Source organism: Patiria miniata, unplaced genomic scaffold (genome assembly GCF_015706575.1).
Source record: "Patiria miniata isolate m_02_andy unplaced genomic scaffold, ASM1570657v1 HiC_scaffold_7, whole genome shotgun sequence".
NCBI lineage: Eukaryota > Metazoa > Echinodermata > Asteroidea > Valvatida > Asterinidae > Patiria > Patiria miniata.
Window position 1 is genome coordinate 5,071,557 of NW_024037074.1, and position 12,811 is coordinate 5,084,367.

The window sequence follows — 12,811 nt, forward strand, 5'->3', positions numbered from 1 at the left end:
CCCGTCAAGGGAATCGAGCATGGGCGGAGATCCTGTCCCCTACCCCGTTTTTTTCTTGGGGGATGTCAACAGCAATGTGCCCAAAATAAATCATTTCTCGCATAAATACTTTTTTACCAAAATTAACTGAATATTAAAATATTCTAAAATATCGCTTTCAACCGTGTTATACTGCTAAAATTGTTCTATTCTAATAGCCACGTAAATTCAATTCTACAGTTGATTATACTGCAAGGAATAGGCTTAAAAAGTTTAAGCGTTCGCGTGTTTGTTTGAACAGCGCCCTCTTTGGTAAGGTAGCTCCATTCACCTTACCCCCGATGCCGGCCCACTATTAGTCACCTGATCCCCACCCCTCCCCCACCCCCCACCCCTTTTAAAAAAAATTTCCCATGGTGTTCCTCCTCCATCCCCTGTCAATAAACGCCATAGAAGTAACTGCCGAGCTCACACACAGATAGCACTGTGCCCGCTTTTCATCAGTTTTTGTATCCATTGGAAAATAAAAGTAACGGCATCCGTCACCAGTTTAGTTTTAATTTAATCAATTGAACCTACAACCAATATAATATGCTTTTAATTGTGTTTTGAGAACAAATATTTTTACTACTGGCATGAATTCTGAATATTTTGTCCTGAACTTGTTTTCACTTGAAATAAGCCGTTACATATCCGATCGGAATTTGTTTCGTTAATAATTCTTTTAAATTCATTGATGCCTTTCGTGTGCCAACTTGTGAGGCTCTTTCAGGAGATTGTACGTGTTACTATAACTGCCAGCATTTCAAATTACTGTTTCACAATGATTTGCCTTGATAGGACTCTTGAGGTCGCTATTTAACCTCTCCAGTTGGCAGAGACAACGACGTCCTTGAGAAGATTGAACTTCAGGGTGGCACGGGCAGCTTCCTCAATCATTATGATGTTGTTGCCCTTCTGGTAAACCCAGCACGCGTTGTTGGTTGGATTGGCTGGGTCCAAAACTATTGGACTGCATTCAAGTTGATAAAAAAAAGGAGAAGCGAAAAACATGACTAGTTTCAAGCACAATGTTAAGGCTATGATTATCGAGATCATTGTGCTCAACATTTAGATGTTTCACTGTATGGAAAACGAGGCAGTTATCGCGCACTGCATCATGGGAAAAGTCAAGATCCATTTGGAGGCATTGCCAAACGGAATGGCTATTCTTATTGATAACTTGGCAAGAAGGAATCAGCGGTTTTCTAAAGTGAATGGAAATTTGAAAGAAAAACCCAAGTCATAACTATGTAACAGTTCCCACTGATATACCCCCTCCCCCCATCTTCCAGAGTTGTCATCGATCACAAGTCAAATAACAAGTCAGGTCACACGTGATGAACAGTTGCAAATAAAGGACGCCATTGCCACAGTCTATTTGCCAAAGCACAGCTTGTGATTTGACTTGAGACTGGACGACGACGATCTACATCAGATTGCTTGCCATTACCTGAAAAAAACTCTGCGCTGTCCAAATTTGCAGGGGTTATGATGTATTGTAGGATGCACATCTGCTAAACTTACTTGATATAGCCGAGCTGAGTGATGGTCTGATTCGCCAGTGCAGCATCGTAGAGGTACGCCCAGTAGTGCCGCAACCCTCTCAAGTTGGTCAGTACCTGAAGCACGTCCTTCAGCCCCTGGGCCTTGCTGATGCGCTCGGGCTTACCAGCGTTCTCCCAGCGGTAGACGGTGATCAACTCCAGCGGGTAGGACTTGTGCAGCGTGTCCGGGAGGCACTCGTAAGCCCAGTACTTCACCAAGCGGATCAGGGCTTTGACGTGGCCGGGTTTTGGCTCCATGAACTGCAGCTGGTGCTCGACCAGTGAGGCAGAGTAGAACTCCCGGTCGTAGCCGTTGGGCAACTGCAGCATGGCCCTGAACATGTCGGCATGAGCTACACGGAAAAACGCACCAAAACTGTCTTTTTAAGGTCCAATCCAAGCATGAAGAGTGAACTGAAAAACAAGAATTGTCATGAGGACAGAATTCTGCAAATTGGTTTAACAAGAGCGCAAATCCCCCAACAATCCATATTCTTGATATCGAAGATATAGTTTGCCACGCAGACAAAACACAATTATGTTACCGTCAGGCAGATCTACCCAAAAAAAATGAAGTTGAAGGCTACAGACTTTGTTTACCCAATATTTCAGTTTCACTAACCACAAGAATTATTGTCTGATGCTGCCCAGTTTGGAACTCGAATGACCACATTCTATGAACCAAACTTTCCGTGAAAGTATACTAGGAAAATATTGTGACGTAGATTTTCTGCTATAGCTAACCCTACCTCGGCCATGCCCGTAGCAGTTGTCGGCAGTCGGCAGCAGATCCACTCCCAGGGACCGTTTTCTAGGGCCCAGGTTTCTGATGGTGAAGTTGACAAGGAACGCGTTACTGGTTACGCTCCTCGAGTCCACGAAGGGGAGTCGTTTCAGAGCCGCTTCCAGATCCCGGATGATCCCAGCGAGCTTCTGTCGGTAGACCACTGGGCCCAGTTCCACGATAGATCTCAGGTGGGGCGGGTTGATGAAGGCGACAAGGTCCACATCAGAGAGATCCTTGACCATGGTGCCTTTACCGAGTGAGCCACCCTGGGGGAAAAACCCAGAAATTAAGACTTCATTATTTTAACAATGTAGGTTAAGCTTCTCTCTTGCTTAATTCGAGAAAAAAACCGGCACGTTCGATGTTTATACACCCCTCTTCCCATAACATTCATTATCCCCCATAGCATAAAAAAACCTGCTAGTTACAGTGTAGATCAAGACCTTGTCCCAGTGTGCACACAAATAGATTGAGAATCGTACTCCGCATCTTGTCCACACAATGGAATTTAGCCCATTCAATGAACGGGCTACCTATACGATAGCACAACTTGCACACTCTTAAGTTTTAACCGGTCCACAATCAGGCTAAGACACAGGTGACGGTCAGAGAGATAGGTACACTGAAAAACCGCGGAACACCTAACGCGTTTATAACTTGAACACCCTTACTGTAATAAACACTTAAGAGTAATTTCGTGTAAATACTTCATATAAGTGTCCACGCTCAAAAAATCGATTTTTTTTTAACTTTGTGGGATGAAAGGACTTAGGGAGCAAGTAGACTTTTTAAATAGACTTTTTAAACTTTTATTTTGCCTGTTGCCATGGTTACGGGCCATTATGTGTTTTGGCCATTTTTCGGCAATTTTTAGGCTGCAAAAATTCATTTTTTGCGTTATTTTCAAAGGTCATCCAGCCAAACTGCAAAGTAATGTCACAAAAGTAACTATATCACGACAAAGTATCATCCTTACCCTTACAAGAAAAAATAGAAACACTTCAGAAAAATCTCCTTTATACTATTTTTAGACCCTATAATACAACATGTTTTTACAACTAGCAAAACTGCATTTTTTACCCCATGTTTAACCCTTCAAAATGGCACTTGCCAGGGCACTCAGAATAATTTCACTTCGGTTATGGTAAGTTCAGACATTGGTCTTTTCATATCTGGTGAGAACATTTTGGGTTATTGTATAGCTTTGTGCAGTAGCGCTCCAAAAATGGTAAATTTCACAAAAACCTTAAAAAGTGTATTTTCAGTGTTTTCCTTTGTTTTGGGTAATAACTTGTATAATTGGTATTGTTCATGAATGTAACACATTTTTACAAACAGAATTAGACTGTGTATCATTTTTAGATCATTGGATGAATAGTAGGTCGTGTACTTCCCCCCACACCTGGCTAGGCCCCGCCCACTCCCCCTGTGCCACCGAATTTTGAACTTGTATGTTGCATAACGAAACAAATGTAAATATGCAAGTGAACACTTTAGAAATAACATAGAATTCCTTTTCACAGCCTCCCCTTTCCCCACCCCGGGGCATTGCTTGGGGTTGAGGGTGGGGTGTGACCACCCACCAATAACTTGGCATTGTCGGTACAATCATTGTCACATGGGCAAAAATCATGTGTTTGCAAGCCGCAATGAATAATGGCCATATCCACTGTCCTCTAATTGAAGTGCACCATCATTCCAATGATGTCCAGTCCTCCCCTCCCAGCTAGGCCCCGCCCCTTCCCTTACCACCAAATTCATATTTTGATTTCTGCATGTATTTGCCTAAATTAATATTGTAAATATATGTCAATTTGCCAGTGAAGCTTTCATAATCTACACCAACGGGCGTATCCGTCTCACAGCCCACCCCCTGCCATCCCTCTTCCTACTCCAGTGCTCATTATGAGCAACTACCCCTCCCCTCCCAAAGAATTGTACAGAGTATGTATAATTGTTAAGGTTACATATTGCCTTGCGGAAAGTCCACATATTTACATACACTATGTAGGTTTTGCTATTTTTTTGTCAACGTGGGAGTGGTTTGGAATATCTGGAAAGCGCAGGGGGAGGGGGGTGTAATATGGATACATGTACATGGTACATGTACATAATGCTGAAATTTGTTTTAACAAAATTGCATTTATTTTATTATTTTCAATACAGAGAAGTGATATTGCGATTACGAGAGCAAATAACTGATATTTTTATATTAAAATACATGTACTTTAAAACAACTATCACTCTAGTGAAAACTCAAAATGGCCTCTATATTGATTGATTGAATTGAACGTGTAAATATGGTCAGATCCAGCACATATAAAGTCGAATATAGTACAGTTATGGGTGCTGCTATGCCCTCCAAAATCGTAATTTCGTAATCAGCATGACATTTTGGGTCTCTTCCAAACTGTCATCAGCAGTGAACATGGCCACACTTCTGTGGTGCATCCATTGTTACATGGCAAGCAATCTAAATGTATTGGTGCTTAGAAATTACAGGGTTTTTTTGTATACAAGCAGGGAATGTCTTGTTAATGTGTTAATTAAACAAAAATCAACTTCCCCACCGAACCACCAGTGCTTACAGATTTTAACCCTTTCTGGCGGGTATTTGGGGTTTTTTTCTGAAAGGGAGGGGTACAGCACACTGTGATCCCATGTTGATTTGCATATATACATGTTCTTTGACTAATTTTCCTACAACCGATTTGGCAGGAAAATATTGGTTGACCATTACTCTATAATATGACATTCTTGGTTCTATTGCTGTTACCACTAAAGGTGTTTTTTATATATTTTTCCAAACTCTTGGCAAAACTAAAGTAAATATACACAATTGTGGTGATGTTATTTAATGCTCTGCAATTCATTCATGTAATAACTATAAGAAACGTACATCAAAACAAACAAAATGGTACAGATTGAAAGGTGAAAATTACATGCGCTTCTCGCACCAATGGCGGCCACGTTACATACTGAGCATGTATTGTTGTTAATTATATAGCCATGAATTTCAGTCATAGGATAACACTTCCGTGATAGGCTTTGAAAATGGAAGTATTTTGTACCTTAGTTTATGAGCACCGATGTCTTTACAACGGTTGCCATGGTAATAATAAGCAGAAGTGTATTTGGTGCCACAAAACTTCATGTTGATCAGGCAAATATAAATTTGGAGGACAATTCCACTAAAAAAATACTTCAGACCCTAACTACATGTATATAGACAAGTCAAGTCAGAGTGAAATTCATGCAATCAAATTGATGCTGTGTTCTCTCGGAGCTTTCACTGGAGTGATTGTTGTTTTAAAGTACATGTATTTCAATATAAACAAATAAGAGTTAGTTGCTCTCTAAATCGACAGATCTTTTCCGTTTTTAAAATTATAAAATAAACGTCATTTTGTTCACCACACCTTTTACTGTAATTCCAAAGTAGCTTGCAATATAAACAAATGTGTACAGCGTACATGCGTGTGTCAAGATCACCCCTCCCACCCCCCCACCCACCCCTGCGACATACACACCCCCTCTCCTCCTCACTTTTCGGATATTTCAAGCTGCCCCGTGTTGTACAAAAGCCACCTTATATAATTCAGACTTTCCCAAGGCCATATGCATGTATGTAATCTCAACAAAATTGTACTTGTTGACTTGTTGGGGAGGGCGTGGTTCTCTTTGAACTTTGGGAGTGGGGGTGGCAGGGGAAGGGGCTATCTGTGAGACGGCTGTTGGTGTAGATCGTAAAAAGTTCACTTTCAAATTGATATCTAGTATTTACAATTTAATTTAGGCAAATACATGCAGAAATCAAAATATGAATTTGGTGGCAAAGAAAGGGGCGGGGCCTAGCTGGGTGGGGAAGGACTGGACATCATTTGAATAATGGTGCATTTCAATCAGAGGACAATGGATATGGCCATTATTATTCATTGCGGCTTGCAATCACATGAGTTTTGCCAATGTGACAATGATTGTACCGACAATGCTAAGTTATTGGTGGGTGGTCACATCCCACCCTCAACCCCAAGCAATGCCCCCGGGAGTGGGGGAAGGGGATGCTGTGAAAAGGAACTCTATGTTATTTCTAAAGTGTTCACTTGCATATTATTTATTTACATTTGTTTCGTTATGCAACATACACGTTCAAAATTCGGTGGCACAGGGGGAGTGGGCGGGGCCTAGCCAGGTGTGGGGGGAAGTACACTACCTACTATTCATCCAATGGTCTAAAAATGATAAGCAGTCTGATTCTGTTTGTGAAAATGTGTTAGATTCATGAACAATACCAATTATACAAGTTTATTACCCAAAACAAAGGAAAACACTGAAAATACACTTTTTTAAGGTTTTTGTGAAATTTACCATTTTTGGAGCGCTACTGCACAAAGCTATACAATAACCCAAAATGTTCTCACCAGATATGAAAAGACCAATGTCTGAACTAACCAAAGCCGAAGGGAAATTATTCTGAGTGCCCTGGCAAGTGCCATTTTGGAGGGATAAAAATGGGGTAAAAATGCAATTTTGCTAGTTGTAAAAACATGCTGTATTATAGGGCCTAAAAATAATATAAAGGAGATTTTTGAGAAGTGTTTTAATTTTTTCTTGTAAGGGTAAGGATGATACTTTGTCGTGATATAGTTACTTTTGTGACATTACTTTGCAGTTTGGCTTGATGACCTTTGAAAATAACGCAAAAAATGATTTTTTGCAGCCTCAAAATTTAGTTAGTTACTCCCAAAGTCCTTTCATCCAACAAAGTATTAACAAATTCGATTTTTCGAGCGTATATGAAGTACATGTATATAAAGTATTTACACGAAATGACTCTTCACGCGTTTATAAATTGAATAATCTGACATGAATGCGTTTAAAAGTTAAATACTTTGTGTGAGCGTGTGTGTTTATGTGATTAAAGGGCTGGTTGAGTTTAATCACAGAACATCTATCACCGTGAACTAAACGTAACGCGTTTATAAATTGAATAATCTGACATTCATGTGTTTAAAAATTAAACACTTTGTGTGAGATCTGGTACGTGTTTATGTGTTTAAAGAGCTGGTTGTGTCTATTCACAGAACATCTATCACTGAATAAACGTAACGCGTCTATAAATAAAATGATGTGTAATCAAGGCGTTTTACTGATTAAACACCTATATCATGTGTAATCACAGAACATATATAACAGAATAAACGCACTAGTGTTTAAACTTTATAAATTGAATAATGTGAAATAAATGCGTTTTTAAATGAAACACTTTGTTTTAGATACTGTGTTCATCAACTGAATGCGTTTAAAGGGATGGTTGTGTTTAAAGCCCAAGTCCATCATTTGCAGCTATCCAAAAAAGTAGCCGGCGTAATTATTGTTGAAAAACATACTGGTTGAAAGATAGTAAGGGGACTAAACTCCCTGTGAAATTATCCTTTCTGGCAAGCTCTCATTTTGAAGAAATCAACGAAAGAAGGCATTTCCAACGGTGCTTCTTAAGAAGGGAGCTATAATTCGTTGGATCAGTGCGCAACCTCGCGTAAAGCTGCAATTCAAAACAGTTCGAAACATGATTTAGCAACTTTTGATTTTAAATTGAGATCCTAGAAACCTGTTTTTCTCGGAATATGAAGCTGAAGCTGAGCTGAAACTTCATCAAGTAAGTTGTTCAATATCCTTCATTAGATTTTGAACACTTTAGTTGCTTCAAACGAACAAAATGCACTAATTACAAATGATGGACTATAGCTTTAAGCACAAAACATTAATCACCGTGAATAAACATGATGCGTTTATGAAATTCATGGTTTTAAACCTAAACACTGTGTAACTGTGTTTATTGACGGGATGCGTTTAGAGCTCGTCGTGTTTATTATTTGAGCATCCTGCGATACTTACACACATGCGCATTGTGACAGCCCCCCCCCTCCCCCCCCCCCCCCCCGCGGCGCACTAACAGTTTCAAACCTCGTTATGTCCGCCATCTTTGTTGCTCGGTAAACGATGTTTCGCGAACCAAAAACAGCCTGTTCTAACAATGTAAGTACGTTTCTTGTATCCATTATAGAATAATACGTAGTTTTTGTGAAGTGGAAACTTCCGAGTCGTTGAGGTTCTTCTGTACCGTCGAAATATGAGAAATTATCCGTGCAAAGTTCGTGTGGCTGTGCAGGTTTCGTCACCGCGGAATAACATTAGTTTATACGCAGTTAACATGGATGGTCAATGCACTTATGCAGTTTATTATGTGCCTTGTTTATCGGGAGCGATTAAAATAGTTAGGTCAGTTTAGACATTTTAAAGGTTGTTTCTCTGATCATAGTTCTATATGTTCCGTCTTGGAAATCACTAGATAGGCCTAACATTTTCGGGACCACTTGGTTTCTGATCAAAATCTCGCCCTAAAACTGCCCAAAAACTAGCACTAGCGCTGTATTTAGATTGGCACTATGTCCATGTACATGTGCATGTACGGTACATAATTATTTACACGTACACTGTACATTAAACTGTTGTGCATGCACATGTGCTGTGCATGCACATGTGCTGTGCATGCACATATACATGTGCATGCACATGTTCTGTGCATGCACATGTGCTGTGCATGCACATGTGCATGTACATGTACATGTGCAATACATGTCATTATACATGTACATCATGTGCATGTACATTTTCATCTGCATGTACCAGTACATGTTGCATATAAAATATTTTATTTGTACAGTACGTTGCAAACATCCATCCATGCTATGCAGGCCTACTTAGTAAAATTATGGTGATTTCAAAGATTTCGGTCATCCAATTTTTAATACAATTTGTCTTTGTTTTCAGTTTCAGGCTGACTGGCATGACTGGTGTGACCATTTAAGTTCCTCCAGCATGATTTTTCTCGGCCTATTTTCATAAAGACAACTGTTGGTCTGGCTATCCTGCTGGTTGTGCTGCTTCAAGGTAAGCCATCGTCCATGGAGAGCATGGACGTGATGGAATTAGTCTTATCAGTGTGTATAAATTCCAATCATCATAATGAAATTATTTTTGTACATTTACTATGGAAATTAATATTTAAATGTACACACTTGTTTAGGCCTACATATATGCGCAGTCCCCAAAGGTGGCACGGGTGGCTTGTGCGTAAAGCGCTCGCCTCTCACCAAGGTGACCACGGTTCGAATCCAGGCCGCGGATCGCATGTGAGTAGAGTGATTTCTTCAATTTGCACCACCGTACTTCAAATAGACCGTTCATAAAGTTGGTTAATTTTTTTGTTTTATAGCTGAATACATACTGTATATTTACGAGAACAACTCTTTTTATGTTGTGAAAACCACACGTTGGACAATCTTGACATTTTGGGGAAGATTAGCTGGCAAAAGTCTTTCCGTGTGCATTTTGGATATAATGGTACTGTAAATTGACCACAAGAAGTAAATACATGTAACGACATATAAATTGATGAGTGAATTTGAAATAATGAGGTAATTCACACACCAAACTATTTTGTTGATGTCGCAGGCACGTTTTAAGCCATTTTTTTAGTTATTAGAAATATCTGTTAATTATTATAATAACAAAACAAAATGTAGTTTGGAAATTTACATTTCAGTGGCAGATTTGTGATTATTGTAAGAAGGGTTTGAACTTCCATGGTACAATATTATCATGTACATGTAGGTTTGTTTTCGTTGACCATGGATAACTTTCTCTTCAAACACCAATCATTGTGACAAACTTGATTCTAGGCCCAACATGGCATGTCAAAGGCTACAAGATGAATTGTATTTCTCACGAGGTTTAGCATTTGTATGCACATGCGAATGGAAAACCAATTTGAAAAATTGGTTGGGCTGAGCAGTCAAATACGTGCGTTCAAAACAATTAAATATGTTGATCTTAAACGTCTTCTTTTTAGGATGTTAAAAACCTAAACATGGTAATACTTATAAACGCGTTATTGTGTTTAAAAAGTGTTACAGGCTGTAAACGCGTCAATATAGGTTGAACACCTAAACACAATTTAAACGCCATTTAAACACTTTGTAAGTTTTTAAATTAAACATCTTAAATACCGATAAACATGTATAAGTGTTTACTTCTTAAACAGCGACCGTTTTTTAAATAAACGCATCATATGTTCCAATAAAAACATGCTTAAAGAATAAACTGGTGCTGTTTAACTGTTAAACACGTGTCCTTGTTCAATTTAAACGTGTTCATGTTGTAGATGGAGTTTAATTTAAAAACGCGTCCAAATGTTTAAAAAGTGTTACGTTTTGGTGTTTATTCATGTGTTTAGATCATAAACATCAGGTTTTACAGTGTACAAAGAAAACAGTATGCTGGCCCCTCTAAGACCAGCAAAAATCTTGCGAAAAGAATTCCAGGTCGTAAGACTGGAAATGTTACGGTAATCGGTTAAAAAAAACACTACAAGCACCTTTTAATGCATGATTAAACGTCATACATAAATACCGAATACAGTTTACCCATTCCTATTGGTCGAGAGCCCGTCATGTGGCCGATATTAAACGGAGGATAATGACATGGCTGGCTGGTCTTATACCCTTTTCCAGTGTCACATGAAATTTAGACTCCCATGAAACCCGGTGCCTTCTATAAGGTTTCATTGGTTAAACGTTCACACTCCTCACATAGACACGCGCAATATTACCAGTAAATCAGTATTTCTTAGTCCGAAATTCACACTACACCCAGCTGCGTACGCGCATGCCAATGTCCTTGTTAAGGAGTTGTAGAGGGCCATTCCATAAAACATGAAGAAAAATTGTTGAACAAAATGGTTGGCAGCGTCTAGTTTTTGGCTTGTTTTGATTTTTGGACAGACAATATTTTTTGACCGAAAATGTATTGATGAATTGGAATGAATATGTGCTTGGCCGGTATTGAACACTCTGTTTAAGACCGGTTGGAGTCTGGAGTGTTGATAATTACCCCGGCTTCGCCTCGGGTAATTATTACCCATCCAACCGGTCTTAAACAGAGTTTTAATACCTCCCAAACACACGTTTATTCGCTTACTAGTGCGTGTATAAACCAAAAAAAAAAAAAAGTCGAGAGACGCTCACCTTTATCACCTTGCTCACGTCAAACAGGAGACCATTCGAGGAGCACATTCTATGGACTGACCTTACTACCTCGTCCACGGCACGACGGCAATCTCTGTCGAACTCCTCGGTCCCGTGTTGGATGTTCTCGTTATACCATGTCTCCAATTTCCTGGGATCCATGGGCTCACACCAAGGCAATTCCATTCGTTTAGCAGCAGCATTAGCCATCGTTTCACAGATTGACGAAACAAAAATATCAACAACAGATTATTCGTTAGAAGTGCAGACACGAGAGAGGCTTTTATCCGAATGAGAGTATGACACAATTTTGAAGGGACCTGAACAAAGATAGTATTTTTTGTTGCAATAATATTGCGAATCACGCCACACAGGTACTAATGATGAAATCAGTTTGGAAATTTTACAGATCCCAGATGTATTTCGCAACTATGTTTAACGGTAGCGTCAGTATCACACTGGGAGAAAGGTACACTTACCATAATATATGTTTACGTCACCATTTCGCTACGGAGGTCATTGGCATCACTGTGAAAACATGAATTATGCAGTACGTATGCACATGGTGTCCCGGATGATTGTAGTAGCTAGCTGCATGTTGTGAACACGTGCTTCAACAATGCGCGGCAAATACTAGCGCCTCGTCGCGTCGTGGACTGAGATCAGGTTTCTCCTGAAAACTGTGCAGAAGCCTGGCAGAAGCCTTCAGTGTTAAACAGTTCTCGTTTCATTTATTTAAGGCGAGTAAAAAAAAGCTAAACCCAAACCTCCAAAAATATATTTCATATTTGAAAGAATATGTAGCACAAAAATAAGTATAATGACAGGAAAACCTAACTATTCCAGACTTCTTTTATTTTAGATAAAAAAATATATACTGAAATTGCTCAGTCCGTTCAAATAATATCACCATTAAAACGCAATGACCCTAAATACCGGTTTCGTAAAAAAAACCCAGCAATTTATTGTGCATCATTCTGATTGTCTGGAACAACGAAGAAATTGACACACATTGCTAGGCTATCGTTTGCATACGACAAGCCAGCGCTTTCATCTGGCGCATATGGCCTCCGTGCGTCGGCCCTTGGCACGGTCTCTCTGCATAATTCATGCTCTATATAGCGACGTCATACGACCTGCTAATCAACTCGGTGACTTAGGCATCAATTATGATAAGTGCACCTTCCTCCCAGTGTGATACTGACGCTACCATGTTTAACGGATGCATTTGTAGATGCAGTACGCTGGTCTCTAAATGTTGCCTATACGTAAACCTGAACGAGTACCAGGCAAGCCATGGGAAAACCCCGATGAGAAATCCCGATCAGGCTGTTTTCCTTTTTCAGTTAATTGTACAGTTCAAGGGTCAG

General features: G+C 39.7%; 1 protein-coding gene across 1 annotated transcript; it reads right to left on the bottom strand.

The window, feature by feature from the left end:
• Window positions 1-396: 396 nt before the first annotated feature.
• On the bottom strand, window positions 397-11,900 carry LOC119744502 (inactive 2'-5'-oligoadenylate synthase 1B-like). The gene is made up of 4 exons (XM_038220446.1): window positions 11,442-11,900; window positions 2,315-2,618; window positions 1,546-1,918; window positions 397-991 (listed from the first exon to the last, which is right to left on the bottom strand). The coding sequence occupies exons 1-4, from the start codon at window positions 11,649-11,651 to the stop codon at window positions 838-840; spliced, it is 1,041 nt and encodes a 346-aa protein (XP_038076374.1). The 5' UTR covers window positions 11,652-11,900; the 3' UTR covers window positions 397-837.
• Window positions 11,901-12,811: the final 911 nt, after the last annotated feature.

Excerpts from the sequence above, each read along its gene's own strand:
- LOC119744502 (XM_038220446.1), bottom strand. The coding sequence starts at position 11,651 with ATGGCTAATGCTGCTGCTAAACGAATGGAATTGCCTTGGTGTGAGCCC. Across the intron at positions 1,919-2,314 it reads CTGCTACGGGCATGGCCGAG|CTCATGCCGACATGTTCAGG; the intron begins GTAGGGTTAGCT and ends TTTTCCGTGTAG. Across the intron at positions 992-1,545 it reads ACTCAGCTCGGCTATATCAA|TCCAATAGTTTTGGACCCAG; the intron begins GTAAGTTTAGCA and ends ACTTGAATGCAG.